Source organism: Heterodontus francisci, chromosome 3 (assembly GCF_036365525.1).
Source record: "Heterodontus francisci isolate sHetFra1 chromosome 3, sHetFra1.hap1, whole genome shotgun sequence".
NCBI lineage: Eukaryota > Metazoa > Chordata > Chondrichthyes > Heterodontiformes > Heterodontidae > Heterodontus > Heterodontus francisci.
The window spans coordinates 45,396,802-45,423,663 of NC_090373.1; the positions used below are offsets into that span (position 1 = coordinate 45,396,802).

Sequence of the window (26,862 nt, forward strand, 5' to 3'; positions counted from 1 at the left end):
AATTGTTCTGTTTCTTTAACTTGGTTTCTCTGTGACTATGGGAGAAACTAATACTTTTGCTCCGGCCAAATCATTCCCTAGGAGTAGGTCAATTCCCTCTACCGGCAAACTATGGACATCTCCTACAGTTACCATTCTAGACATTAGGTCACACTTCAGGTGCACACAATACAAAGGTACGGGTATATATTCCCTGCCAATACCATTCACTAAAACTTTCGCATTCAGTGCGCTTTCTGGTGGAAATGTTATACCTTTCCCCAGCAAAAAGGTTTGGGTGGCTCCTGTATCCCTTAGTATAACGATAAGTTTGCCTTCCTCACTTGAGGGATAAGGAGTTACTTTTCCTTTCAACAAGAATTCCCTATAATTACAGGTATTGTATTTTCAACCCCTACACTCACATTGTTTTTGGTATCTGGTTTTATAGCTGCCATCAAAGCTATAGCTTGATCTGCTGTACTCTCAGTTGGAGCCCCTTTCTATGCATTAGCTTTGTGTACCCGAACAAGTCCCATGGGTTTACCTTGCAATTTCCAGCATTCTGAACGAAGATGTCCCACTTTGTGACAATGATAACGCTCCGATTTACAGACCTCACTTGCACCCTCAGCACCTTTCTGGCCTGATTGTTTTTTGGGGGGGAGGTGTGGGGGGTGATTCTGGGGCGTTCTCAGCTGTCCCTTCTTGTCCCGGGCAACTTGCATTCCTTTCACTCTCCCACCTTCTATCCTTCTCGGGTTTGTGGGGGTGACGGACAAAGGGTTTGGGCTTATACACGAGCTCAAAATCATCAGCGATTTCCACTGCCTGTCTGGAATTGAAAACCTTCTGGTTCTTTACATGAGTTCTCCCTACTGCAGGGAGTGAATTTTTAAACTCTTTCAGGAGAATCAGTTCCCTAAGGTTCTCATATGTGGCTTCCATCTTTACTGCCCGCATCCAACGATCAAAATTAATTTGCTTTACCCTCTCGAATTCTATACAAGTCTGCCCAGTCGAACTCCGGAGGTTCTGAAACTTCTGTCGGTAAGCTTCAGGGACTAACTCATATGCAGCGAGAATAGCCTTTTTTGCCATCTCATAATCTGCAGAAGCCTCTTCAGAAAGCATGGCATAAACTTCATGAGCTCTGCCCATTAACCTGCTTTGCATAAGCAGTTTTTAGCTTTCCTTTGGCCATTTCATTTCTTTGGCTATTTTTTCCAAAGAAAATGAAAAATATCTCTACGCCCCTTTTCTCAAACTGAGGGAGAGCTTGTATAAATTTAAACAGCTTTTCGCTGGGTCTTCGACTGGATTCAGATTCTTTCTGACCAGAATTTTCCCTGGAGTCAAGACCACCCTTTTGTCTTAGTTCCATCTGTCTTAATTTCAATTCCCTTACTTCTCTTACACTTGCTCTCTGAAATGCTCTCTTTCTCCCTTTCCTCTTTTTCAAAGTCAAGCCTTTTCAATTCTTTTTCCTGTTGAAGCTCCAGTTGACTTAACTGTAACTGAGTTTTAGTTAACTCAACTGCATTACCCTCTGACTTACTGTCGTCTTCTTTCAATTTCAAATGTTGGGCTAGTACTTCAATTATTTCTGCTTTTCAAGCACCTGATTTCAATTCTAATCCCAATTGTGATGCCAAGTCTTTTAGTTTAACCTTAGCTAAGATTCGCAAGTCACTGAACGATACATGCTCCTTTCCCAGAAAAAGTTCGGCAACTGCTACAGACATTCCGGTGGTATAGGCTTTACCCTATTACACAAGAAACCTGGTTCTTTTATTTTCCTCTTCCAATTATTATTACTCCCCTTACAATTAAATGTTATCAGCGTTCGATTTAACCCCAAGAGCCGCCAATTAATATGTTACGACCAAGGCAGGAGGAGTGCACTGTTAATTCAGTCCTACTGCGCCACAGGTCACAGCATATCAATAAATTTTCCCATTTATCGAAACAGTCAATTGGATACTCTATTTGTCTTTGAATAAAAAATACCAACTAGGTTTCTTTAATCAACTATTATAAAATCAAGTCTAAACCAATAATGAAGTAAACTATATACAAATTGAGATATTAAAGCTCCTTATTTTCCCTAGCCCACATGCGCATACATCCAAAAACCAGTTAACCAGGGGGAAAAAGGGATTTTGGTTTCCAGCTGTTTCATAGGAATGAAAGGAATATAAAAAACTTAAGAACGTTTTCTCATTTGGTGAGGTGTCCCAAAGTTGAATAGTTGGATGCCACTCAAAGTCTTTCCAGGCGAGGTTGATGAACAGTCTGTGATGGGCATGCATTCAAAGAACCTCAACAGTAGAAGACTTCGCATAAAGTCTTCCATCCGGTGTGCAGCAATATGGATCTTCTTAGGTCTTATAGCAGCAGTCTAGCAGTAAAAGGTTTCTTCCAATATTCAGGATTTCTTAAACCCAAGAGGCAACAGTACAGCTTGATGCAGGGATTCTTCAGAGACAGGAGGCAATAGGAATCTGCCACATTTGAGATACAGGGTTTCTTCTCAAGAAATGCAGGATTCCTTTACAGAGAGGTAATACTTTTTCTGGATCATCTTCTGATCTCCAAGCAGGTCAAAATCAAATTTCAAATGCTTGCTTTTTGTCCAAAGCCACTGGCTATTTAAAGTTCCAAACTAAAACCAAAACCTTCCTGAAACAGGTTACGTGCCAAGTCATAAATTCTCTCTCATCATAAGAGGGTAGCTCTGAGGTCAACCCCCTGCTGGTTTCTTTGAAATTACCTGCATTCCAGTCCTTGTTTACCAGTTCAGCTTTTGTTGAACCTCCTTTCAAAGCGTACAAAAAAACTCAGCTATTTCCAGATGTCTCAATGTCCACTGAAATCCTTTTTCAGTGTTTAAAAACACAGAATTCTAAGTTATAATACAAAAAAAAATTCTTGTAACAATGTCCCAATACCCTTGTCTTGTTAAAATGCTCTCTTTTTGGAAACTGAGTCTATTTATGTGCTAGAACCCGTATGCACCCATGAATTGATGGGCATCTCAGTCCTAGGAACAACAGGTATCTTGAAACGACCATTTTTAACACAGTGACTGCTCTTTGCTAGTGACTTCTTGTAAAAATGGCAACAATTCTGGGGGCTGATGAGTTAGAACATTCAATTGCAAAAGTATTGTCGAAATCTCAGATCACAGCAGTACAAAGATGGTCATAACTATAAGACAAAGATTCTGAGCCCCACCTGAAAAGCACAGTATTCTGCTGGATGGTGATGAGTCTGTCTGGTGGTATGAAGACTTGGAGCAATATTCCCAAAACCAAACACCATTAGACAATGGGCTGGACTTTACCAGCCCTCGAAGGATGGGCTGGGAGGCAAGGGGGGCCTGTAAAATAGTGACAGAATGAGGGGGGGTGTAGTACCTGTCATCCTCCTGCTGCCATGCCACTTTACCAGCCATGGGAAAGGTGGAGGAGGCCCTACTGCCCAAAGGCCAATTGAGCCATTTAAACGGCTAATTAAGGGCCTCTTCCCACCGCTGCTGGCATCTTACCAATGGCAGCTGGGTGCTCTGTCACGTGGGGTGAACCCTGGCGACCTCCCTGCGGGCTCAGAGGAGTGGGCCCTTCTCTTCGGGAACTCTGGCCCCGGGGCAAAATCCACCCCTGCAGCAAAACCACGCCCCCACCCTCACCACCAACACCCTCCCTTTCACCACTCGCTGGGGCCTGCCTGACTGGTCCCAGCACCTCCAGACCCCACTTAAATGGTTGGGAGGGAAGCTTGCTCCCGGTGAGGCTGCTGTGACTGCTGAGCTGCCGGCAACTCCTGTGGATGGGTGGGTGGGTGGGCGGGCGGGCAGCCATCCGTTAAAGGGACAGCAGCCCAGGCAGAAACCAATTACTTGTCAGAGAGGGTTTTAAAAAATATTCTTTCATGGGATGTGGACGTACCTGGCTAGGACAGCAATTATTGTCCAACTCTAATTGCCCTTGAGAAGGTGGTGGTGAGCCGCCTTGTGGAACTGCTGCAGTCCATGTGGTGTAGGTACACCTACAGTGTTGTCAGGGAGGGAGTTACAGGATTTTGACCCAGCGACAGTGAAGGAATGGCAATATAGTTCTAAGTCAGGGTGGTGCGGAGCTTGGAGGGGAACTTGCAGGTGGTGGTGTTCCCATGTGTCTGCAGCTCTTGCCCTTCTAGGTGGTAGAGGTCACGGGTTTGGAAGGTTCTGTTGAAGCAGCCTTGATACGTTGCTGCAGCGCATCTTGTAGGTGGTACACACGGCTGCCACTATGTGTCGGTGGTGGAGTAAATGTTGAAGGTTGTGGATGGGGTGCTAATCAAGCGGGCTGCTTTGTCCTTGATGGTGTCGAGCTTCTTGAGTGTTGTTGGAGCTGCACACATCCAGGCAAGTGGAGAGTATTCCATCACACTCCTGACTTGTGCCTTGTAGATGGTGCACAAGCTTTGATGTGTCAGGAGGTGAGTTACGATAGAATTCCCAGCCTCTGACCTGCGCTTGTAGCTGCAGTACTTATATGATAGATCCAGTTCAGTTTCTGGTCAATGGTAATCCCCAGGCTATTGATGTAAAATGCAGCCGTCAGTCCTGCAAATTGCTGAGGTGGGATCATCCATGGCTTTCTGACTCATTGTCGGGACCCTGCCGCAATGACAAAAGTCAGCCCAAGGTGTCTGTGATACCTTCAGTGGCTTATATTCAATAAAGGCACTGCCCAGCTATATTGAGCAATGCAGACCAAGAAGGCCCCAGAATAAATGGCTGCTCTGTACTAAATTAGCTGATCTTAGCCAGAATTACCATACCTGGCCACAACATCTAAGTTAGGGAGTGAAAATTCAAAAAAAAAAGCCAGACGTTCAAATTCTCATGACTAACCGCTGGCCTCTGCTGTAAAATGTGTGCACAACGGGCTGAACTTTACCAGTCGCCCGATGTCGGGGGTCGTGGCCGGGGGGCCCGGAAAATGCTTCCGGGAGAGGTCAGCTCTGGGCCTCGACGCCTGGAAGGTGCCGCCCCATAGTACCAGCAGTGCCTCCTGGTGGCCCCCTCCACCCCTCGGCGGCGGCATCACTATTTACGCATGTTAAAATATTAGAATTAACAAATTAATCGCTTACCTGCTGCTGCCGGCAGTCCTGCTGCGATATTCTGGTTGGTGGCCGTAACTCCTGTGCCTTAGGATCTCCATTCAGAGCTCCAAGGCGTGACACTGGTGGGGAGGGGGCAGGAGTGACTTTTCCAGAGCGGGTGGGTTGTGGGGGTGGGGGGGGGGAAGCAGCAAAAACGAATGCGATTGGTTGAAGGGATGGTGGGAAGGGGTTGAAGGTTAAAGCAAAGAAAGTTTGGGGGGTGGGGGGGGGGGGGGAAGGGAGGTCATGAGCAAATCTATTTCTTTAGTTTTGCTCAATACTCATGAGGGGAGATGGTGGCACAGTAGTAATGCCGCTGGCTCGTAATTCAGAGGCCCAGGCTAATGTCCTGGAGACAGGGGTTCAAATCCCACCACAGCAGCTGGTGGAATTTAAATTTAATTAATTAAAATCTGGAATTGCAAGCTGTTCAAGCCTTCATAACATTTAAATCATGCCATGGAACTATCATTGATTGTTGTTAAAAAAAAAACCCCACTTGGTTTGGTCATGCCCTTTAAGAAGGAAATCTGCCGTCCTTATCCGGTCTGGCCTACATGTGACTCCAGACCCACAGCAATGTGTTTGACTCTTAACTGCCCTCTAAAATGGCCCAGCAAGCCACTCAGTTATCAAGGGCAATTAGGGATGGGCAACAAATGCGGTGAAGTATTAGATGAAATTAACATAGTTAGAGAGCAAGTATTAAGGGGTTAACATCTTTGAGAGTGGATAAATCCTCAGCCACTGATGAAACGTATCTGAAGCTGCTAAAGGAAGCAAGGGAAGAAATAGCAGAGGCTCTGACTATTATTTGCCAATCGGCTCTAGCTACAGGTATGGCTCTACAGGAATGGAGGACAGCTAATGTTGTACCATTGTTTAAAAAGGGAGAAAGGGATAGACCAAGTAATTACAAGCCAGTCAGCCTTACCTTGGTGGTGGGAAAATTATTGGAAAAAATTCTGTGGAACATTTAGGAAGACATGGATTAATCCAAGATTTATTAAGGGAAGGTCGTGTCTGAATAACATGATTGAAGTTTTTGAGGAGGTAACAAGGAGGATTGATGACAGCAGTGCATTTGACGTAGTCTATATGGATTTTGATAAGGTCCCACATGGCAGACTGGTCAAGAAAGTAAAAGCTCATGGGATCCAAGGCAAAGTGGCAAATTGGATCCAAAATTGGCTCAGAGACTGGAAACAAAGGGTAATGGTCAATGGATGTTTTTGTGACTGGAAGGCTGTTTCCAGTAGGGTTCCGCAGGGCTCAGTGGACCGTGCATTTTGTGGTATCAATAATTTGGACTTTGAATGTAGGGGGGGTGTGATTAAGAAGTTTGTGACATTACAAAAATTGGCCATGTGGTAAATAATGAAGAAGAAAGCTGCAGACTGCAGCAACATATCAATGGACTAGTCAGGTGGGCAGACAGTGGCAAATGGAGGTTAACCCAGAGAACTGTGAGGTAATGCATTTGGGGAAGGCTAACAAGGCAAGGGAATACACAATAAATGGTAGGATACTGAGAAGTGTAGAGCAACGTAGAGATCTTGGAGTGCATATCCACAGATCCCTGAAGGTGCCTGAACAGGTAGAGGAGGTCAAGGAGGCATACAGGATAGTTGCCTTTATTAGCCAAGGCAATAGAATATAACAGCAGGGAGGTTATGCTGGAACTGTATAATGCACTAGTTAGGCCACAGCTGGAGTATTGCGTGCAGTTCTGGTCTGGGTACAACAGGAAAGATGCAACTGCACTCAAGGGGGTACAGAGGAGATTTTTGAGGATGTTGTCTGTACTGGAGAATTTTAGTTTTGAGGAAAGATTGGATAGGCTGGGTTGTTTTCTTTGTAACAGAGGAGGCTGAGAGGAGACCTAATTAAAGTGTATAAAATTATGAGGGGTCCAGATAGAGCGCATTGGAAGGCCCCATTTCCCTCGGTGGAGGTGATCATGACCAGGGAGCATAGATTTAGGCTAAGAGATAGGAGGTTTACAGGGGATTTGAAGGGAATGTTTTCACCCAGAGGATGTTGAGGGATCTGGAACTGACTGCCTAAAAGGGTGGTTGAGGCAGAAACCCTCATAACATTAAAAAAAGTACTTGTATATGTACCTGAAGTGCCGCAACCTACAAGGCTACGCACCAGGAGCTGGAAAGTGGGATTAAGCTGGACGACTACTTGTTGGCTGGTGCAGACGTGTTGGGCCAAATGGCCTCCTTCTGTGCTGTAAATTTCTGAGATTCTATGACCTGATATTTCTCTGCTTGGAGGAACAAAGCTTGAATATTTTTTCAGCGAGCAAACAGGCACATCAAGTCTCAATACTTTGAAGCAGGCTTTACACTTTGAAAAATGAGCTAGGATTGAATAATTGTGGTAGATCTCAGTGCAACATTGAAATGCAGCAGGTATCAGTCAGGTCAAAATAGCAATCATCACTTTGGAATGATAAACTTTGTAAAACCCATTAAAACAATACTGCTCTCAGACTGTAGATTAAAAAGAAATGTCAAGAAACTGATATCAGGTAAAAATAAAACTTTTCCAGGAGAGACAAGGAAGAGAACAGTTTCTGATGAGAAAAATTGAAGGCTGAAACTCAGTGGGGTTTATGGGAAAGGAGGAGGAAGGGGTAATGCGATTGAGATGGCTTTGTGGAACACAGCTTTTCAAGGAACAGCATCTCTCACTTACTCATTTCTCACATTTGCAGAAGTCGCTTCATATTTTTATGGAGAAATTGAATAAGCAAAGAAGAATATTAACATCTTCACTATGTTGACATGAGCAAAAGTAGACTTATTCATAAGGAACTATACTAATATTATGCAAGGAATAAGATATAATATATATTTATACCACATTTGACTGGACATACCGAGAACTGACCGTAGCACACATAAGTACATCATTCAGCATGAACAGACGTCGCTCTTTGGTTTTCACCATTTCTCCTTTCTCATTGTAAACCGTTTCCACCATATCATCTGACCTTATGAGGTATCTGTTTCCACTACGAAGAAGCTGTATTGATAGAGAAGTTGGATGTAACTGACCTATAATGAAACACACATATACTGCAGACAACTGAATCTAAAACTACAGGCAAAAAATTCAGTAAGATTAAACGTCTTCAACACAATAGGGTGGAACCTGCTGGATCGGGGCATCTCGCAGCATGCCCCATTAGATATTTTTCTGCACCGCAACTTGCTGTAAGTGCGAGCTGATAACACAAGAAACTGGGGACCTCAAAGAACAGCATGTTTAGGATTAACTAATAAGATTTAAGGATTGAGAAAGAAACAGAGGAATGACAAAAAAGGAGGGTGAATTAGAGCCAAATCAAGCACAGAAAAGAAAATAAAGGGAGGGAAATAAAGATTGGATTGAGAAAGAGAAAATGAGGGAAAGGAAAAGTATGAAAAACATTTTAAAATCAGGCATTTTAAAAATCTATAACAATTGACGACATGCAGGAATGAGATTGAACCATTTAAATTGTTCCATTTCTGGGCCAGAGAGGTTTACTGCCTTTGCAATAACGATTATCATGTTTTTAAATAAGTACTTACATACTTAATTACCAGACTTATCTTTCTGTGGCAAATTTAATGGGCAATTAATGTGCAAACCCAGCAAGTTCCTAAAATTACAGGGAGGCTAAGGACAAGGTGCAGTTTGTGCAAAGCAAACGGTGGAGTGGTGTAACTCAATTAGCAAGTGCCGGAGATTCGGAACTCGCAGTGCATCTCTTAATTGCCTGACTTAGTTGTTCTTCACGTTACTGTCTCTGTGATGTTGACACATTGTTATTTTTCCAGCAATTTAAAACAGCTAAATTATTGAGGCATATAACTGAGTGAGTTCTTTTCGGCCTCCTTATCTCGAGAGACAATGGATACGCGCCTGGAGGTGGTCAGTGGTTTGTGAAGCAGCGCCTGGAGTGGCTATAAAGGCCAATTCTGGAGTGACAGGCTCTTCCACAGGTGCTGCAGAGAAATTTGTTTGTCGGGGCTGTTGCACAGTTGGCTCTCCCCTTGCGCCTCTGTCTTTTTTCCTGCCAACTACTAAGTCTCTTCGACTCGCCACAATTTAGCCCTGTCTTTATGGCTGCCCAGCCAGCTCTGGCGAATGCTGGCAACTGACTCCCACGACTTGTGATCAATGTCACACGATTTCATGTCGCGTTTGCAGACGTCTTTATAGCGGAGACATGGACGGCCGGTGGGTCTGATACCAGTGGCGAGCTCGCTGTACAATGTGTCTTTGGGGATCCTGCCATCTTCCATGCGGCTCACATGGCCAAGCCATCTCAAGCGCCGCTGACTCAGTAGTGTGTATAAGCTGGGGGTGTTGGCCGCTTCAAGGACTTCTGTGTTGGAGATATAGTCCTGCCACCTGATGCCAAGTATTCTCCGAAGGCAGCGAAGATGGAATGAATTGAGACGTCGCTCTTGGCTGGCATACGTTGTCCAGGCCTCTACTGAGTGAGTTGGGGACAAAAAAACATGCACTGAACATTTCAACACTGTTGGTCTAAAGTTTGTCCCTGGATGCAACTTGGAGGTTAGACCCGAAAATCCACCTTATGTCTGGTCCATTTTACCGATGTCAAGTTACACCCAATTATCCTCCCAATCTCACTAGAATACACCTGAACCTAAAAGGCCGTGAGTCCGCGTAAACAATCAATGCCCAAGAAAAGCACGAAACTCACACCAGTATATTTTTTCTTTTAAGTTTCAACTTATTTGACCATCGTTTATGCACATCAGGCACAGCATGTTTAGAAACCTGCAATCTGGGAAGCTTTTGAATTTTTAATGTGATTAATACTGATGCCATAAAAGCACATTACAAGAAACAAAAAATACAAAGCATATCTCAGTGAGGATAAATTTAAAGAAAAACCTCAAAAATGTCCATGAAACACAAAAGAATTATTTTGTTTCCTGCTGCAGGGTTGAGCGAGTTCAAACAAGCAGAATTAGAAGACACTCTCATTTAAGAGTTGTGGGTGTGGTCAATTTTGAAGGCCGAAATTTGGTTGAGCAGGTTGATGGGCCGCCAAAAAAGATCGAGGAGATTTGGGCATATTGTAGGTACACACGCAACTCATGAACAAAATACAACGATTCTTTTAAATCAGGTAATTGTTTTGTGCCCAGGTTACACATGTCTCTGGGTGCAAATGGAGCAGCAAACTCCACTCCATTTTCTTTCATCTATAGGCTACAGAAAATGAGCCAAAGAAAGATACCCCTTCCAACTACAGGCGAAGAATCCGACACCTAAACACCAACAATAAAATGAAGCATGAAGTCAAAGCAATAACTTGACACAACCAACATATTTTTCCTTTTTCTTTGTTTGTTTTCACCATTTGCTGCCATTATTCGAATTTGGAATAAAGTCCTCTGATTTATTATTTAATCTCCAAAATGTACAAATTGCATTTGATGCAATAGTATGATTAAAAATGTCAAGGAATCTGCTGGATTTTAATTATCCTAACATAAACTGGGATAGTAATAGCGTAAAGGGCAGAGAGGAGGAAAGAGTTTCTGAAGCATGTTCAGGAGCATTTTCTTGATCAGTATGTTTCTGACCCAACAAAGAAGGATGCATTGCTGGATCTGGTTCTGGGGAGTGAGGTGGGTAAAGTGGATCAGGTGTCAGTTGGGGATCTTTTAGGGAACAGTGTTCATAGTATCATAAGGTTTAGATTAGCCATGGAAAGGACTAGGAGCAATCTAAAAAAAAACACTAAATTGGAAGAAGGCCAATTTCAGTAGGGTGACAACCGATCTGTTCCAGGTAAATTGGAATCAAAGATTGGCAGGCAAAACTGTAACAGAACAATGGGCTACTTTTAAAGAAGAAATATTTCAAACAGTTAAGGAATATTCCCACGAGAGGGAAAGGCAGGGCAATCAAAGCCAGAGCTCCCTGGATGTTGAGAGAGATGGAGAGTGAAATGAAGCAGAAAAAGGGTGCATATGACAGATGTCAGACTGATAATACAAGTGACAACCAGGCTGAATATAGAAAGTTCAGAGGGGAGGTGAACAAGGAAATTAGAGAGGTAAAGAGAGAGTATGAGAAAAGACTGGCAACTGACATAAAAGGGAATCCAAAAGTCATCGATAAACATGTAAATAGCAAAAGGGGAGTTAAAGGAGGGAAGTAAGGGAGGAAATTGCAGAGGTACCGACCATAATCTTCCTATCCTCTTTAGATAGCAGGGTGGTGGCAGAGGACTGGAAAATTGCAAATATTACAGCATTCTTCAAGAATGTTTGGATGACCCCAGTAACTACAAACCAGTCAGTTTAACCTCAGTGGTGGGAAAGTTTTTAGAAACGATAATTTGGGACAAAAATAACAAGTCACTTGGACAAGTGTAGATTAATTGGGGAAAGCCAGCAAGGATTTATTAAAGGCAGATCATGTTTAACTAACTTGGTTGAGTTTTCTGATGAAGTAACAGATGGTCAATGAGGGTAATGCAGTTGATGTGGTGTATATGGACTTTCAAAAGCATTTAATAAAGTGCCACATAATAGACTTGTCAGCAAAGTTAAAGCCCCTGGAATAAGAGACAGTAGTCGCACGGATACAAAGTTGGCTGAGTGACAGGAAACAGAGAGTAGTGATGAAAGGTTATTTCTCAGACTTGAGGAAGATATACAGTGGGGTTCTCCAGCAGTCAATACTAGGACCACTGCTTTCGTGATTATATTAATGACCTAGACCCGGGTATACCGAACACAATTTCAAAATTTGCAGATGACACAAAACTTGGAAGTATAGTAAACTGTAAGGAAGATAGAGATGGACTTCAAGAGGACATATACAGGCTGGTAGGATAGGCATACACATGGCAGATGAAATTTAATGCAGAAAATGTGAAGTGTTTCATTTTGGTAGGAAGAATGAGGAAAGGCAATCTAAAATAAAGGGCACAATTCTAAAGGGGCTGCAAGAACAGAGAAACATGGGGTATATGTGCACAAACTGTTGATAGTGGTAGGGCAGGTTGAGAAAGTGGTTAAAAAGTCATATGGATCCTGGGCTTTATAAATAGAGGAAAGAGTACACAGGCAAGGAAGTTTATGATAAACCATTATAAAACTCTGGTTCGGCCTCAATGCAAGTACTGTGTCCAATTCTGGGCACCGTACTTTAGGAAGGATGTGAAAGCCATAGAGAGGGTGCAGAAAAGATTTATGAGAATGGTTCGAGGGATGAGGGACTTCAGTGTCACAGATCGACTGGAGAAAAAAAAACAGTTGTTTTCCTTAGAGAAGGTTGAGAAGAGATTTGCTAGAAGCGTTCAAAATCATGAAGGGTCTGGACAGCGTAGAGAGAGAATAACTGTCCTCATTGAGAGAAATATCGAGAACCAGAGGACACAGATTTATGGTAATTGGCAAAAAAGAAATGAGGAAAAACTTTTTTTATACAGTGAGTGGTTAGGATCTGGAATGCAATACCCGATAATGTGGTGGAGGCAGATACAATCAGGGCATTCAGAAGGAAACTGGATAAGCACCTGAAGGGAAAACAATTTGCAGGGCTGTAGGAAAAAGGTGGGGGAGTGGGACTGGCTGAGTTGCTCCAGCATGGACACAATTGGATGAATGGACTGTTTCTGTGCTGTAACCATTCTATGTAAATAATACCCAAGCATAATAGTCTTGGCTTGTCACTTAAGCATTATTCAGGGTGGCTCACAGTTACAGAATAAATTCTGTGCATAATTAGCCCTTAATATATCCTGTGTGCAAATAGACCCCTGTTTCAATGGAAGGGGCAACTGGCTATGGTGTACAACAGTCAACCCATATCAGTCATTTTCCACTATTGTCAAAAGTTAAAATCAACTTGTTTTCTCCAAAAACACTAGTTACCTCATGAATCCATTTATATAATCCGCTTTGTTATCCTTCCCTTATATCTTGTTCCACAAGTCAATTTGAATTTGCATTAAAAAGACAGTGGCGGAGTTTAAAAGAGCAGCCCAGTGAGGGAGCAGAGCCAGAGTGGCAGAGTTTAAAAGAGCGGGGCCTGTGAGGGACAGTGTGTGTGGGCTCAGAGCTGACCGACAGCATTCTAAAGAAAATCGAGTGCGACGCCAGTTGGAAGCAGGTAAGCGATTGGTTAGTCAGCATCGAGTTAGTGAGCTGGGACAAATTTCCTTGCAGGGCGATTTGCTAGTGCTATTGGAGAAGGTTTAAACTGACTTGGCAGGGGTGTGAGAACCAGGAGGTAATACGAGAGAGGAACACCAAGGTGCACAGATAATTGAGAGAGACAGATTGCAGTAGAGTAGTAAATAATAAATTATTAGGTGAGGTCAGAGAAAGATGTAAAGTAATAAAGTCTAAATTAGGATTACTGTGCGTGTATGTGAATGCATGGAGTGTGGGAAAAAAGGTTAGTGAGCTGCAGGCACAGATAGTCACGTGGAAGTATGATGCTGTGGAGATAACGGAGACTTGGCTTAAAGAAGGGGAGGACTGGGTACTAAATATTCCTGGATACAAGGTTTTCAGGAAAGATAGGAAAGAAAGGGAGGGGTGGCAGTTTTTGTTAAGAAAATGATTGCAGTGCTGGAGAGAAAGAATGTCCCAGAGGACAGAATTTATTTGGTTGGAGCTGAGGAACAAAAAATTACATTGCTTAGTGTAGTCTATAGGCCACCAACTAGCAGGAAAAATGTAGAGGAACAAATTTTCAAGGAAAATACAGAGAGGTACAAGAATTATAGAATTATACAAGAATTATACACCTCCCCCCAGAACTGCAACAGGGTTCCCCTTGTACTCACTTTCCACCCCATCAGCCTCTATATCCAAAGGATCATCCTCCGCCATTTCCGCCACCTCCAGCGTGATGCCACTACCAAACGCATCTTCCCCTCCCTTCCCCGGTCAGCATTCCGAAGGGATCATTCCCTCCGCGACACCCTGGTCCACCCCTCCAATACCCCCACCACCTCATCCCCTTCCCATGGCACTTCCCCTGCAATCGCAGGAGGTGTAATACCTGCCCATTTACCTCCTCTCTCCTCACTATCCCAGGCCCCAAACACTCCTTTCAGGTGAAGCAGCGATTTACTTGTACTTCTTTCAATGTAGCATACTGTATTCGCTGCTCACAATGTGGTCTCCTCTACATTAGGGAGACCAAACGCAGACTGAGTGACCGCTTTGCGGAACACCTCAACTCAGTCCGCAAGCAGGACCCTGAGCTTCCGATTGCTTGCCATTTCAACACTCCTCCATGCTCACATCTCTGTCCTGGGATTACTGTAGTGTTCCAGTGAACATCAAAGCAAGCTCGAGGAACAGCATCTCATTTACCGATTAGGCACACTTCAGCCTGCCGGCCTGAACATTGAGTTCAATAATTTCAGAGCATGACGGGCCCCCCATTTTACTTTTATTTTTTAAAAAATATATATATATACTTTTGTGTTTATTTTATTCTATTTCATCTTAGTTTGTTCAGTTTGCTTACCCACTGTTTTTCTTCATGTTTGTACTTGCAGCTGTTCAATCTTCAGTCCATTAACACCCTATCTGTACTAATGCTTTGTCTTTCAACACAACATCAACATACTGTTTGCCTTGGCTCCACGACCTTCTGGTCAACTATTCTGTGACCTTGTCCTACCTACACCTTCTCCTTTGTTATCTCTTGCCCCACCCCCACTTTACTTGCTTATAACCTTTCACATTTCTAATATTTGCCAGTTCTGAAGAAGGGTCACTGACCTGAAACGTTAACTCCCGCTTCTCTCTCCACAGATGTTGCCAGACCTGCTGAATATTTCCAGCATTTCTTGTTTTTATTTCAGATTTCCAGCATCCGCAGTATTTTGCTTTTATTATACAAAAATTATGGAGTGGTTATAATGAGGGACTTTAATTATCCTAATATAAACTGGGAAAGTAGTAGTGTAAAGGGTAGAAAGAGGCAAGAGTTTTTCGAGTATGTCCAGGAGAATTTTCTACAGCAATATGTTTCCAGTCCAATGGGGAAGGAGGCACTGTTAGACCAGGTTCTTGAGAATGAGGTGGGCCAAGTGGATCAAGTGTCAGTAGGGGAACATTTAGGGGACAGTGATCATTGTATCATAAGGTTTAGGTGAGCTATGGAAAAGGACAAGGAACAATCCAGAGTAAGAATAATGAAAGAGGCGAAAGCCAACTCCAATGGGGTAAGAATGGATCTGACCCAGATAAATTGGAGTCAAACGTTGGCAGGCAAAACAGTAACTGAACAATGGGCTGCCTTTAAAGAAGAAATATTTCAAACACAAAGTATATTCCCACGAAGGGGAAAGGTAGGGCAAACAAATCCAGAGCTCCCTGGATGACGAAAGATAGAGATTAAGGCGAAGAAAAAAGTGTGCTTATGACAGATGTCAGGTGGATAATACAACTGAAAATCAGGCGGAATATGAAAGATTCAGAGAGGAAGTGAAAAAGCAAATAAGAGAAGCAAAGAGAGAGTATGAAAAGAAACTGGCAGCTAATATAAAAGGGAATCCAAAAGTCTTTCAAGGGCATATTAATAGTAAAAGTGTGGTGAAAGGAGGAGTGGGGCCAATTCGGGACCAAAACGGGGATTTGCACACAGAGGCAGTGGGCATAGCTGAGGTATTAAATGAATACTTTGCATCTGTCTTTCCCAAGGAATATGCTGCACAGGTCATGGTGAAAGATGAGATAATTCAGGCACTTAAAGGGTTTAAAATTGATAAGGTAGTGGTATTGGATAGGCGAGATGTGCTTAAAGTTGATAAGACACTAGGACCAGATCAGATGCATCCAAGAGTACTGAAGGAAGTGAGAGTAGAAATTGCAGAGGCACTGGCCATAATTTTCTATTCCTCCTAAGATTCATAGGTAGTGCCAGAGGACGGAGAATTGCAAATGTTACACCCTTTTTTTTTTAGAAAGGGTGCAGAGATAAGCCCAGCAACTACAGGTCAGTCAGTTTAACCTCGGTAGTGTGGAAGCTTCGAGAAACAATAATTCGGGACAAAATTAATATTCACTTGGGCAAATGCGGTTTAATTAAGGAAAGCTGGCATGGATTTATGAAGGGCAAATCGTGTTTAACTAATTTGCTGGAGTTTTTTGTGAGGTAACAGAGAAGGTTGTTCAGGGTAATGCTGTTGATGTGGTGCACATGGGCTTTCAAAAAGCATTTAATAAAGTGCCATACAACAGACTTGAGAGTAAAGTTATAGCTCATGGAACAAAAGGGACAGCAGTAACGTTGATACAGAATTGAATGAGCGACAGGAAACAAAAAGATATACAGGACTGAAGCAGGCCCTTCGGCCCACCGAGTCTGTGCTGACCAACAACCACCCATTTATACTAACCCTACAGTAATCCTATATTCCCTACCACCTACCTACACTAGGGGCAATTTACAATGGCCAATTTACCTATCACCTGTAAGTCTTTGGCTGTGGGAGGAAACCGGAGCACCCGGCGAAAACCCACGCGGTCACAGGGAGAACTTGCAAACTCCACACAGGCAGTACCCAGAATTGAACCCAGGTCCCTGGAGCTGTGAGGCTGCGGTGCTAACCACTGCGCCACTGTGCCGCCCAGTAGTGAACGGATGTTTTTCGGACTGGAAGAAGGTTTGTAGTGGAGTTCCCCAAGGGTCAGTGTTACGACCCTTGCTGTTCCTGATATATATTAATGACCTAGACCTTGATGTACAGGGCACACTTTCAAAATTGTGTTCCTTTTTGTTCAAAGGTGTTCAAAATCATGAGGGGTCTGGACAGGGGAGATGGGGAAAAACTGTTCCCATTCATCCAGAGATCAAGAACACAATGAGGACACAGATTTAAGGTAATTGGCAAATGAAGCAATAACGACATGAGGGAAAACCTTTTCCTGCAGTGAGTGCTTCGGATCTGGAATTCACTGCCTGACAGTGTGGTAGAGGCAGGTTCAATCGAGGCTTTCAAGAAGAAATCAGATTGTTATCTGAAAAGGAAGATTATGCAGGGCTACAGGAAGAAGGCCGGGGAGTGGCACTAGGCAAACTGCTCTTTCAGAGAGCTGGCACAGACACGATGGGCCAAATGGCCTCCTTTTGTCCTGTATCAATTCTGTGAAATCCACCAGAGCTGGTTAGAGTCTAGTCTTCATGCCTTAATTTTGCAAATACCCAGTTTCATTTTGGTGGCGTACCACTGTGTAAGGACCAGCAATATCTCTGCTACAATTAGGTGAACAGAATTTCACACAGTACTCCATGGCTGAAATCTTCAGCGCCCACCCCCCCCACCCCGGGAGCAGGCATGGGAGGTTGGGGGGTGGGGGTCACCGTGTCCTTCATCTATCCGTCCCCACTGCTATTTTACCAAGAGCAGGGAAGATGGTAAATGGTTCAACTGCCCCAGGCCAATTGAGGCCCTTAGGTGGCCAATTAATTGCCAGTAATGGACCTCCTCCCGCCACGGCTGGTATTTTACCAGCAGTGGATGAGCACATCATCACCTGAGGAGGCTGCCCAGAAATACCTGGCGGCCTCCTTGTGGGCTGGGGTGGGGGGAGCCTCCTGATCGGGCATTCTGTGCCGAAGAGGGGCAACCCCCAGCTGCACGGGCAGTCTCCCTGCCTCCCCAGGGCACTAAAACCCCTCCCCCTGCCCGGCTCTCCAACCCACCCACCGAGCAACTTGTGCTTGACGAGCCTCGACCCCACTTAACTGTTCCGAGGCTGGCGTCCATCATGGCTCCTCTCGCTGGGTGCAATCCCAGCAGAGGCTACTGCTCCCAGTGATGCTGCCTGGACTGAAGAGTTGCTGGCCCTCTGATTGGCCGGCAGCTCTTTGAGGTGGGACTTCCTGCCTCAGAGGGGTGGAAGGCCCGACCGAAGCCAATTAAGGGTCTGGGCCACACAAAATAGCAGTGTGGCTTCCAGGCCCGGCAGGTGTGGGCTGGCCCCTGAATTTTCAGCCAGTAGGTGGGGCCACCGCCTTAACGTTAAATTTTGGCCAATATCTAATCCAGTGGCCTGGATTTTTACAGGGGCTTTTGACACCAAACAGCCAGCATTACCCATATGAAACGAACCACAACTTCAGGATTAGCAAAAGTGCAGATTATTGTGGAAATCTTCAAGTTTCAGTCTGTCGCTCACTGCTCTGCTCCAGGCTGTACCCACCCATCCATCCCCCAGAGCCAGCAGTCACTGAAATCAGTTGATGTTTTACAACTTCCCCGTTCCTGTTCTCAAATCACTGTTAGTAACCCCATAAAAAGATACATTTTGTTCAATCTTGTGCAGACAGGTTTTTAACAGCGATCGGAGAAATAGCTATTGCTGAACAACAGATCTGGCCCCGAAAACTAATTTAATATTTCTGGAGTGTTATCAAATGCCACCATTAAAATTAATTGCTAAATTGTTTCAAACTGAATTTTAAAAATATTTTTTGAAAAGTTTTTTGTTAGGATATTTCAGCTTTTACCTTCACCCCATGAGTATGTCCCATTCTTTATTTTGTTGTACATAACATTTTTACACCATTATTTGATTTTAGTGCTTTTCATTTCCTGGTTGACTGTGGGAATTCTTGAATGCCATTTGCTGCTCAGAAAGCTTGATGACATGATTGCTACTCCATGCTGGGAACGCCCTGTTAAACACCGCTGCAATTCACTTGCATGCCATGAGAGGTAACGTTCTTAACACAGAGATCGCGAGATCTCTCAGTGCAGCTTTCTTTGAGGTCAATGGCGAGAGCCCTTGCTGCGCCACTGACTGCAAAATCCAGGTGAAAGTCTTATAAAGCAGCAATATAACATCTTGCACATTCCATACAGTGTAACGAACAACTCTTTTAGTACCCGAGAGTTTATCCATAACCTCACATTTGGCATGCTCTTGGATAATTGGAATTCTAGTGTCATGTGGCTTCAGTGCATGTCTGCTAAATCCACCGAGAGAAATTTCCAGTGCTAAATGTTTCAGACTGAAGCATATCTACAGAGTGATGGATCAGTTTAAACATAAGCTTCAGTGTTGATGTTTTGTTTCCAAAGAAACTTCAGGGTTTCCTTTCATTCCCATCTTTCTGAACAAAAAATTCTGGATGATAATCAAAACAATAAAGGTTTATATGGCAAAACATCACAAGGAGATTGAGAGGGGGGAGGAAATGGAAGTGTTAGGAGAGATAAGCAAACATTCGGTGGAAGAGATGTGTTTTGAGAAGGCTTTTAAAGATGGTGAACAAAATAGAGAAAACATGGAGAGATTTGTAGAGGGAACTCCAATGGTTAGAAACCAAGATGACGAAAGGCTCTGAACGTTGAAGTGTTTTTCTCATGTAACGTCAAGAGTTAAAATATTTGAGGTGTAGAAATAAAAACATTTGATATTTTTACAAGAATTGTATATATTGGGTTGTTAGATATATTTTCATTCAGTGCAGACAAAAACCAGATGGAATAAATGACTTCACAATGCAGAACTTAATCCATATGAGACGGAAAGCTTGTAGTGTCTGTTTCATATTGATAGCCGCACAGATAAACATAGTTTTCCAACAGTTCACACTTTTCCCAGGTCTCTCATCAGTTTGAGCTCAGATTATAATACTTCAACCAAGTATTTCTTGCAGAGCATCAAAAACTGCAGAAAGTGTCTCATACAGAGCTCGATTCTTTTGATTTTGTTTGAAAGCCACACATACAAAGAACAAAGAACAGTACAGCACAAGAACAGGCCATTCGGCCCTCCAAGCCTGCGCTGATCTTGATGCCTGCCTAAACTAACACCTTCTGCACTTCCAGGGCCCATATCCCTCTATTCCCTTCCTATTCATATATTTGTCAAGATGTCTCTTAAACGTCACTATCGTATCTGCTTCCACCACCTCCCCGAGCAGCAAGTTCCAGGCACTCACCACCCTCTGTATAAAGAACTTGCCTCGCACATCCCCTCTAAACTTTGCCCCTCGCACCTTAAACCTATGTCCCCTAGTGACCGACTCTTCCACCCTGGGAAAAAGTTTCTGACTATCCACTCTGTCCATGCCGCTCATAACTTTGTAAAGCTCTATCATGTCGCCCCTCCACCTCCATTGTTCCAGTGAAAACAATCCGAGTTTTTCCAACCTCTCCTCATAGCTAATGCCCTCCAGACCAGGCAACATCCTGGTAAACCTCCTCTGTACCCTCTCCAAAGCCTCCACGTCCTTCTGGTAGTGTGGCGACCAGAATTGCACGCAATATTCTAAGTGCGGCCTAACTAAGGTTCTGTACAACTGCAACATGACTTGCCAATTTTTATACTCTATGCCCCGACCGATGAAGGCAAGCATGCCGTATGCCTTCATGACTATCTTATCCACCTGCGTTGCCACTTTCAGTGACCTGTGGACCTGTACGCCCAGATCTCTCTGCCTGTCAATACTTCTAAAGGTTCTGCCATTTACTGTATACCTCCCACCTGCATTAGACCTTCCAAAATGCATTACCTCACATTTGTCCGGATTAAACTCCATCTGCCATTTCTCCACCCAAGTCTCCAACCGATCTATATCCTGCTGTATCCTCTGACAATCCTCATCATTATCCGCAACTCCACCAACCTTTGTGTCGTCCGCAAACTTACTAATCAGACCAGCTACATTTTCCTCCAAATCATTTATATATACTACAAACAGCAAAGGTCCCAGCACTGATCCCTGCGGAACACCACTAGTCACATCCCTCCATTCAGAAAAACACCCATCCACTGTTACCCTCTGTCTTCTGTGACTGAGCCAGTTCTGCATCCATCTTGCCAGCTCATCTCTGATCCCGTGTGACTTCACTTTTTGCACCAGTCTGCCATGCGGGACCTTGTCAAAGGCTTTACTAAAGTCCATATAGACAACATCCACCGCCCTTCCCTCATCAATCATCTTCGTCACTTCCTCAAAAAACTCAATCAAATTAGTAAGACACAACCTCCTCTTCACAAAACCATGCTGTCTCTTGCTAATAAGTTCGTTTGTTTCAAATGGGAGTAAATCCTGTCCCGAAGAATCCTCTCTAATAGTTTCCCTACCACTGACGTAAGGCTCACAGGCCTATAATTTCCTGGATTATCCTTGCTACCCTTCTTAAACAAAGGAACAGCATTGGCTATTCTCCAGTCCTCTGGGACCTCACCTGTAGCCAATGAGGATGCAAAGATTTCTGTCAAGGCCCCAGCAATTTCTTCCTTTGCCTCCCTCAGTATTCTAGGGTAGATCCCATCATGCCCTGGGGACTTATCTACCTTAATGCTTTGCAAGACACCCAACACCTCCTCCTTTTTGATAATGAGATGACTGAGACTATCTTCACTCCCTTCCCTCGGCTCATCATCCACCAAGTCCTTCTCCTTGGTGAATACTGATGCAAAGTACTCATTTAGCACCTCACCCATTTCCTCTGGCTCCACGCATAGATTTCTATCTCTGTCCTGGAGTGGGCCAACCCTTTCCCTGGTTACCCTCTTGCTCTTTATATACGTATAAAAAGCCTTGGGATTTTCCTTAATCCTGTTTGCCAATGACTTTTCATGACCCCTTTTAGCCCTCCTAACTCCTTGCTTCAGTTCCTTCCTACTGTCTTTATATTCCTCAAGTGCTTCATCTGTTCCTAGCCTTCCAGCCCTTACAAATGCTTCCTTTTACTTTTTGACACGGCTCACAATATCCCGTGTTATCCAAGCTTCCCGAAACTTGCCAAACTTGTCTTTCTTCCCACAGGAACATGCTGGTCCTGGATTCTAATCAGCTGACGTTTGAAAGACTCCCACATGTCAGATGTTGATTTACCCTCAAACAGCCGCCCCCAATCTAAATTCTTTAGTTCCTGCCTAATATTGTTATAATTAGCCTTCCCCCAATTTAGCACCTTCACCCGAGGACTACTCTTATCCTTATCCACAAGTACCTTAAAACTTACGGAATTATGGTCACTGCTCCCGAAATGATCCCCCACTGAAACTTCGACCACCTGGCCGGGCTCCTTCCCCAATACCAGGTCCAGAATGGCCCCATCCCTAGTTGGACTATCTACATACTGTTTCAAGAAGCCCTCCTGGATGCTCCTCACAAATTCTGCCCCATCCAAGCCCCTAGCACTAAGTGAGTCCCAGTCAATATTGGGGAAGTTAAAATCACCCACCACTACAACCCTGTTACCTTTACATCTTTCCAAAATCTGTCTACATATCTGCTCCTCTACCTCCCGCTGGCTGTTGGGAGGCCTGTAGTCAACCCCCAACATCGTGACTGCATCCTTCCTATTCCTGAGCTCCACCCATATTGCCTCGCTGCATGACCTCTCTGAGGTGTCCTCCCGCAGTACAGCTGTGATATTTTCCTTAACCAGTAATGCAACTCCCCCACCCCTTTTACATCCCCTCTATCCTGCCTGAAGCTTCTAAAGCCTGGAACATTTAGCTGCCAATCCTGCCCTTCCCTCAACCAAGTCTCTGTAATAGCAACAACATCATATTTCCAAGTACTAATCCAAGCTCTAAGTTCATTTGCCTTAACTGTTATACTTCTCGCATTGAAACAAATGCACTTCAGACCACCAGTCCCGCTGTGCTCAGCAACATCTCCCTGCCTGCTCTTCCTCTTAGTCCCACTGGCCTTATTTACTATGTCCTCCTCATTTACTTCACTAGCTGTCCTACTGCTCTGGTTCCCACCCCCCTGCCACACTAGTTTAAACCCTCCCGAGTGACGCTAGCAAACCTTGCAGCCAGGATATTAGTGCCCTTCCAGTTTAGATGCAACCCGTCCTTCTTGTCCAGGTCCCATCTGTCCCTGAAGAGAGCCCAATGGTCCAGATATCTGAAACCCTCCCTTCTACACCAGCTGCTCAGCCACGTGTTTAGCTGCACAATCTTCCTATTTCTAGCCTCAATGGCACGTGGCACAGGGAGTAATCCAGAGATTACAACCCTAGAGGTCCTGTTTTTTAATTTACTACCTAACTCCCTAAACTCTCCCTGCAGGACCTCATCACTCTTCCTGCTGATGTCATTGGTACCAATGTGTACCACAACCTCTGGCTGTTCACCCTCCCCCTTCAGAATGCCCTCTGTCCGTTCAGAGACATCCTTTACCCGGGCACCAGGGAGGCAACATACCTTCCTGGAGTCTCTTTCACGTCCACAGAAGCGCCTATCTGTGCCCCTGACTATAGAGTCCCCTATAACTATTGCTCTTCTGCGCTTTGTCCCTCCCTGCTGAACAACAGTGCCAGCCGTGGTGCCACTGCTCTGGCTGCTGCTGTTTTCCCCTGATAGGCCATCCCCCCCAACAGTATCCAAAACGGTATACTTGTTAGAGACGGGGATAGCCACAGGGGATTCCTGCACTGACTGCCTGCCCCTTCTAGCGGTCACCCATCTATCTGCCTGCACCTTGGGTCATTTTTGTCAGAAACAAGGACCTTGCACATCCTACATTTGACTCTCATTAATCTACAAGTTAGACAATGTAAAAATGTCACGATTGTTACATATGGAGATACTGGTAAGTTGCAGCAGGGCTTTAAGCCACAGAAGAAATAGTGGATCAAGTTTCACATGTACAAATTACACTTCTGCACTCCCATACACTACAGCCACATATTGCTAAATTGCCACACGGTCAGCCTGTGATTTTCCAACCATTAGTTTGAATGAACAAAAATGATGGCTGGGGTCAAGCAATTTTGTGCTTATGCATGTCTAACACAAGCTGAAAGTGCAAAAGAGGAATTTTTACTGTGATCGGGGCATCTTTTGACAGCAAGTCAAAGGAAATAGCATTTTATAAGAGTGAAAAGCATGGATAATGAACAATGAACATTGAGGCTAATGGATACTAGGTCATCGGTTGAAGTCAAGAGTTTGGAGATGGCATCTGTGGGTAATGGGTACTGGGATTAGGGCCATTGAAGAGGTAGTGTGTAGGTGGAGACCTATCAAACCAACTTCTGGCTGTCTCTGTGCTCCAGAAGCTGGATTCCACGAATGGAATCTGCATTTATTAAATTTATTCCTGGCTCCTTTTCTGTCTGATTTAAATAATTGAGGCAGCATTAATACATTCATTAAGTCCCAGCTGGCGCCCTGTTGACTTTTGTCAAGGAGCAACATCTATTTAGTTTTTCCATTTAAAAATATATATTGATGTATTCCAAGATGTTCTGCTGACCAATTTCATGAAAAGAGGCAAAAATGGGCACCAAGCAGGAAAAAGACACCACATCAGGGGGTACCTAAAATCAGGAGCCAGCCAGTGATAAAATTCTGCCTTCTGAGTCAGTAGGTTGTCTCCATAAGTACATAATTTAGGCTGGCGCTTCAGCACGTCATTGAGGGAGTGCGGCATTGTTGAATAGATCGTCTTTCTGATGAGACATTAAACTGAAGCCCCCATATGCCATCTGAGGTGGGTGCAAGAGGCGCGATGACACTATTCAAAGAGAAAGGACATTTGCCCCGGCCTCCTTTGACAACACCTTCCAAAGCCGTGACCTGTATCACCTAGAAGGTCAAGGAAAGCAGATGCATGGTGACACTACCACCTGCAGGGTCCCCTTCAAGTCACACACCATCCTGACTTGGAACTATATTACCGTTCCTTCACTGTCGCTGGGACAAAATGTTGGAACACCCTCCCTCACAGCACTGTGGGTTGATGGACTGCAGTGGTTCAAGAAGGTGGCTCACCACCACCTTCTCAAGGGCAATTAGGGATGGGCAAAAAATGCTGGCCTTGCCAGCAATGCTCACGTCCCATGAAAGAATTTTTTAAAAATTTGTCTCTCGACAAACACCACTAAAAATAGATTATCTGCTCATTTAGCATATTGCTGTTTCGGAGATCTTGTTGTGTGCAAGTTGGTTGACATGTTTTCTTACATTACAACAGTGACTACACTTAAAAACAGTATTTCATTGGCTGTGAAGCACATTGGGACGTCTTGCGGTCATGAAAGGTACTTGAAAATGCAAGTTCTTTCTTTCTGGGGATTCCCCAGAGCAAGGTCTCTTATGGTAGTGGAGGCAGATGCCAGGTTGAAAGGGGGGCAGCAGAACTGCCAGCAGAGTATTAAGATACTGAAGAGGCATGCCGGGCACGATGTTGGGTCAGGCAACAGTGGGTATTGCCAAGAAGCAAAACAGTAGCAACAAGTTGGGCTAGTGGGTGAAGTCCAGCAACAGAGTGGGAAGCAGGAAGATATCCCTGAACGGTGCTGGGAAAAGTGGGAACATTAAATCAGGTCATGGATTTGCTGTCGAAGACACATCAGCCAAGCAGGGCTAGAAATTTCAAGTAGTGGGGCCTGAAGAGAGAGATCGTGTTGGGGAGCGAGGCTGAAGGGCCAGGCACAGCTTCCAAGGCAGAATGAGGGCCAAGGGAGAGGCAAATTTCAGGAGCTTAACAATCTCAAAGGGAAAAAAAAAGGAAAAAAGAAATTGGAGAAAGAAAAATATTGCAATATTTTTAAAAGTTGCAATATATTTATTATGATGCTCACAAACCAAGCTGTAGCAGGATGAGCATGTTCCACACTGGGCAGTAGCATGACCGCAAACTGTTACGGGTCACTGTTCAGATTGATATTGGAAATCGTATTAAAAGCACCATCTGGTGGCATCACAGGGGAAAGCAAGAGATAAATCTGGACATCTCACAGAGAATATACAGCACAGGAACAGACTGTTCGGTCCAACTGGTCTGTGCCAGTGTTTACACTCCACATGATCGTTCTCCCACTCCACTTTCTCTAATCCTATCAGCATAACCTTCTAATATGGGATTGAAGGTTTTGGGCAAAACACACAGAGGCCACGTGACTGGTGAAGACCTGCAACTTGCTGCCTACGAGAGTGGCAGAGGCAGAGACAATCAACGATTTCAAAAGGAAACTGGATGGACAATTGAAAGAAATAAACTTGCAGCGCTACGGGGATAGAGCAGGGGAATGAGACTGACTGGATTGGTCTAAGGAAAGCCAGCAAAGACTTGACGGCCTGAACGGTTCCCTTCCATGCTTCTATACTGGATAGCTTCCAAAACAGAGACCTGGCAATGTAATAACTAGTTTACTGGAGACATAAGCAGTGAGATAAATAATTACTTTTTATAATGACTTAGACATGAATATAGGAGGTATGATAAATAAATTCGCAGATGACACGAAACTTGGTGGTGTCGTAAATAGTGAGGAGGAAAGCCTTAGATTACAGGACGATATTGATGGGCTGGCAAGATGGGCGGAGCAGCGGCAAATGGAATTTAATCCTGAGAAGTGTGAGGTGATGCATTTTGGGAGGACTAACAAGGCAATGGGTTGTAGGACCCTAGAAAGTACAGAGGGTCAGAGGGAGCATTGTGTACTTGTCCATAGATCACTGAATGCAACAACACAGGTAGATAAGGTGGTTAAGAAGGCATATGGGATACTTTCCTTTGTTAGCCGAGGAATTGAATATGAGAGCAAGGAGGTTATGATGGAGCTGTATAAAACGTTAGTTAGGCCACAGCTGGAGTACTGTGTACAGTTCTGGTCGCCACACCAAAGCAAGGATGTGATTGCACTGGAGAGGGTGCAGAGGAGATTCACTAGGATGTTGCCTGGGCTGGAGCATTTCAGCTATGAAGAGAGACTGGATA

The 26,862-nt window shown here is 44.2% G+C and overlaps 1 protein-coding gene across 4 annotated transcripts in view; it reads right to left on the reverse strand.

Moving 5' to 3' along the window:
• arhgef10 (Rho guanine nucleotide exchange factor (GEF) 10) overlaps positions 1-26,862 on the reverse strand; it is a 346,362-nt gene that overhangs the window by 125,505 nt on the left and 193,995 nt on the right. For all 4 annotated transcript variants that reach the window (XM_068021752.1, XM_068021735.1, XM_068021744.1 and 1 more), the window contains exon 17: positions 8,024-8,169. In XM_068021752.1, the coding sequence (XP_067877853.1) occupies positions 8,024-8,169 (146 nt within the window). The remainder of the gene's footprint in view (positions 1-8,023; positions 8,170-26,862) is intronic.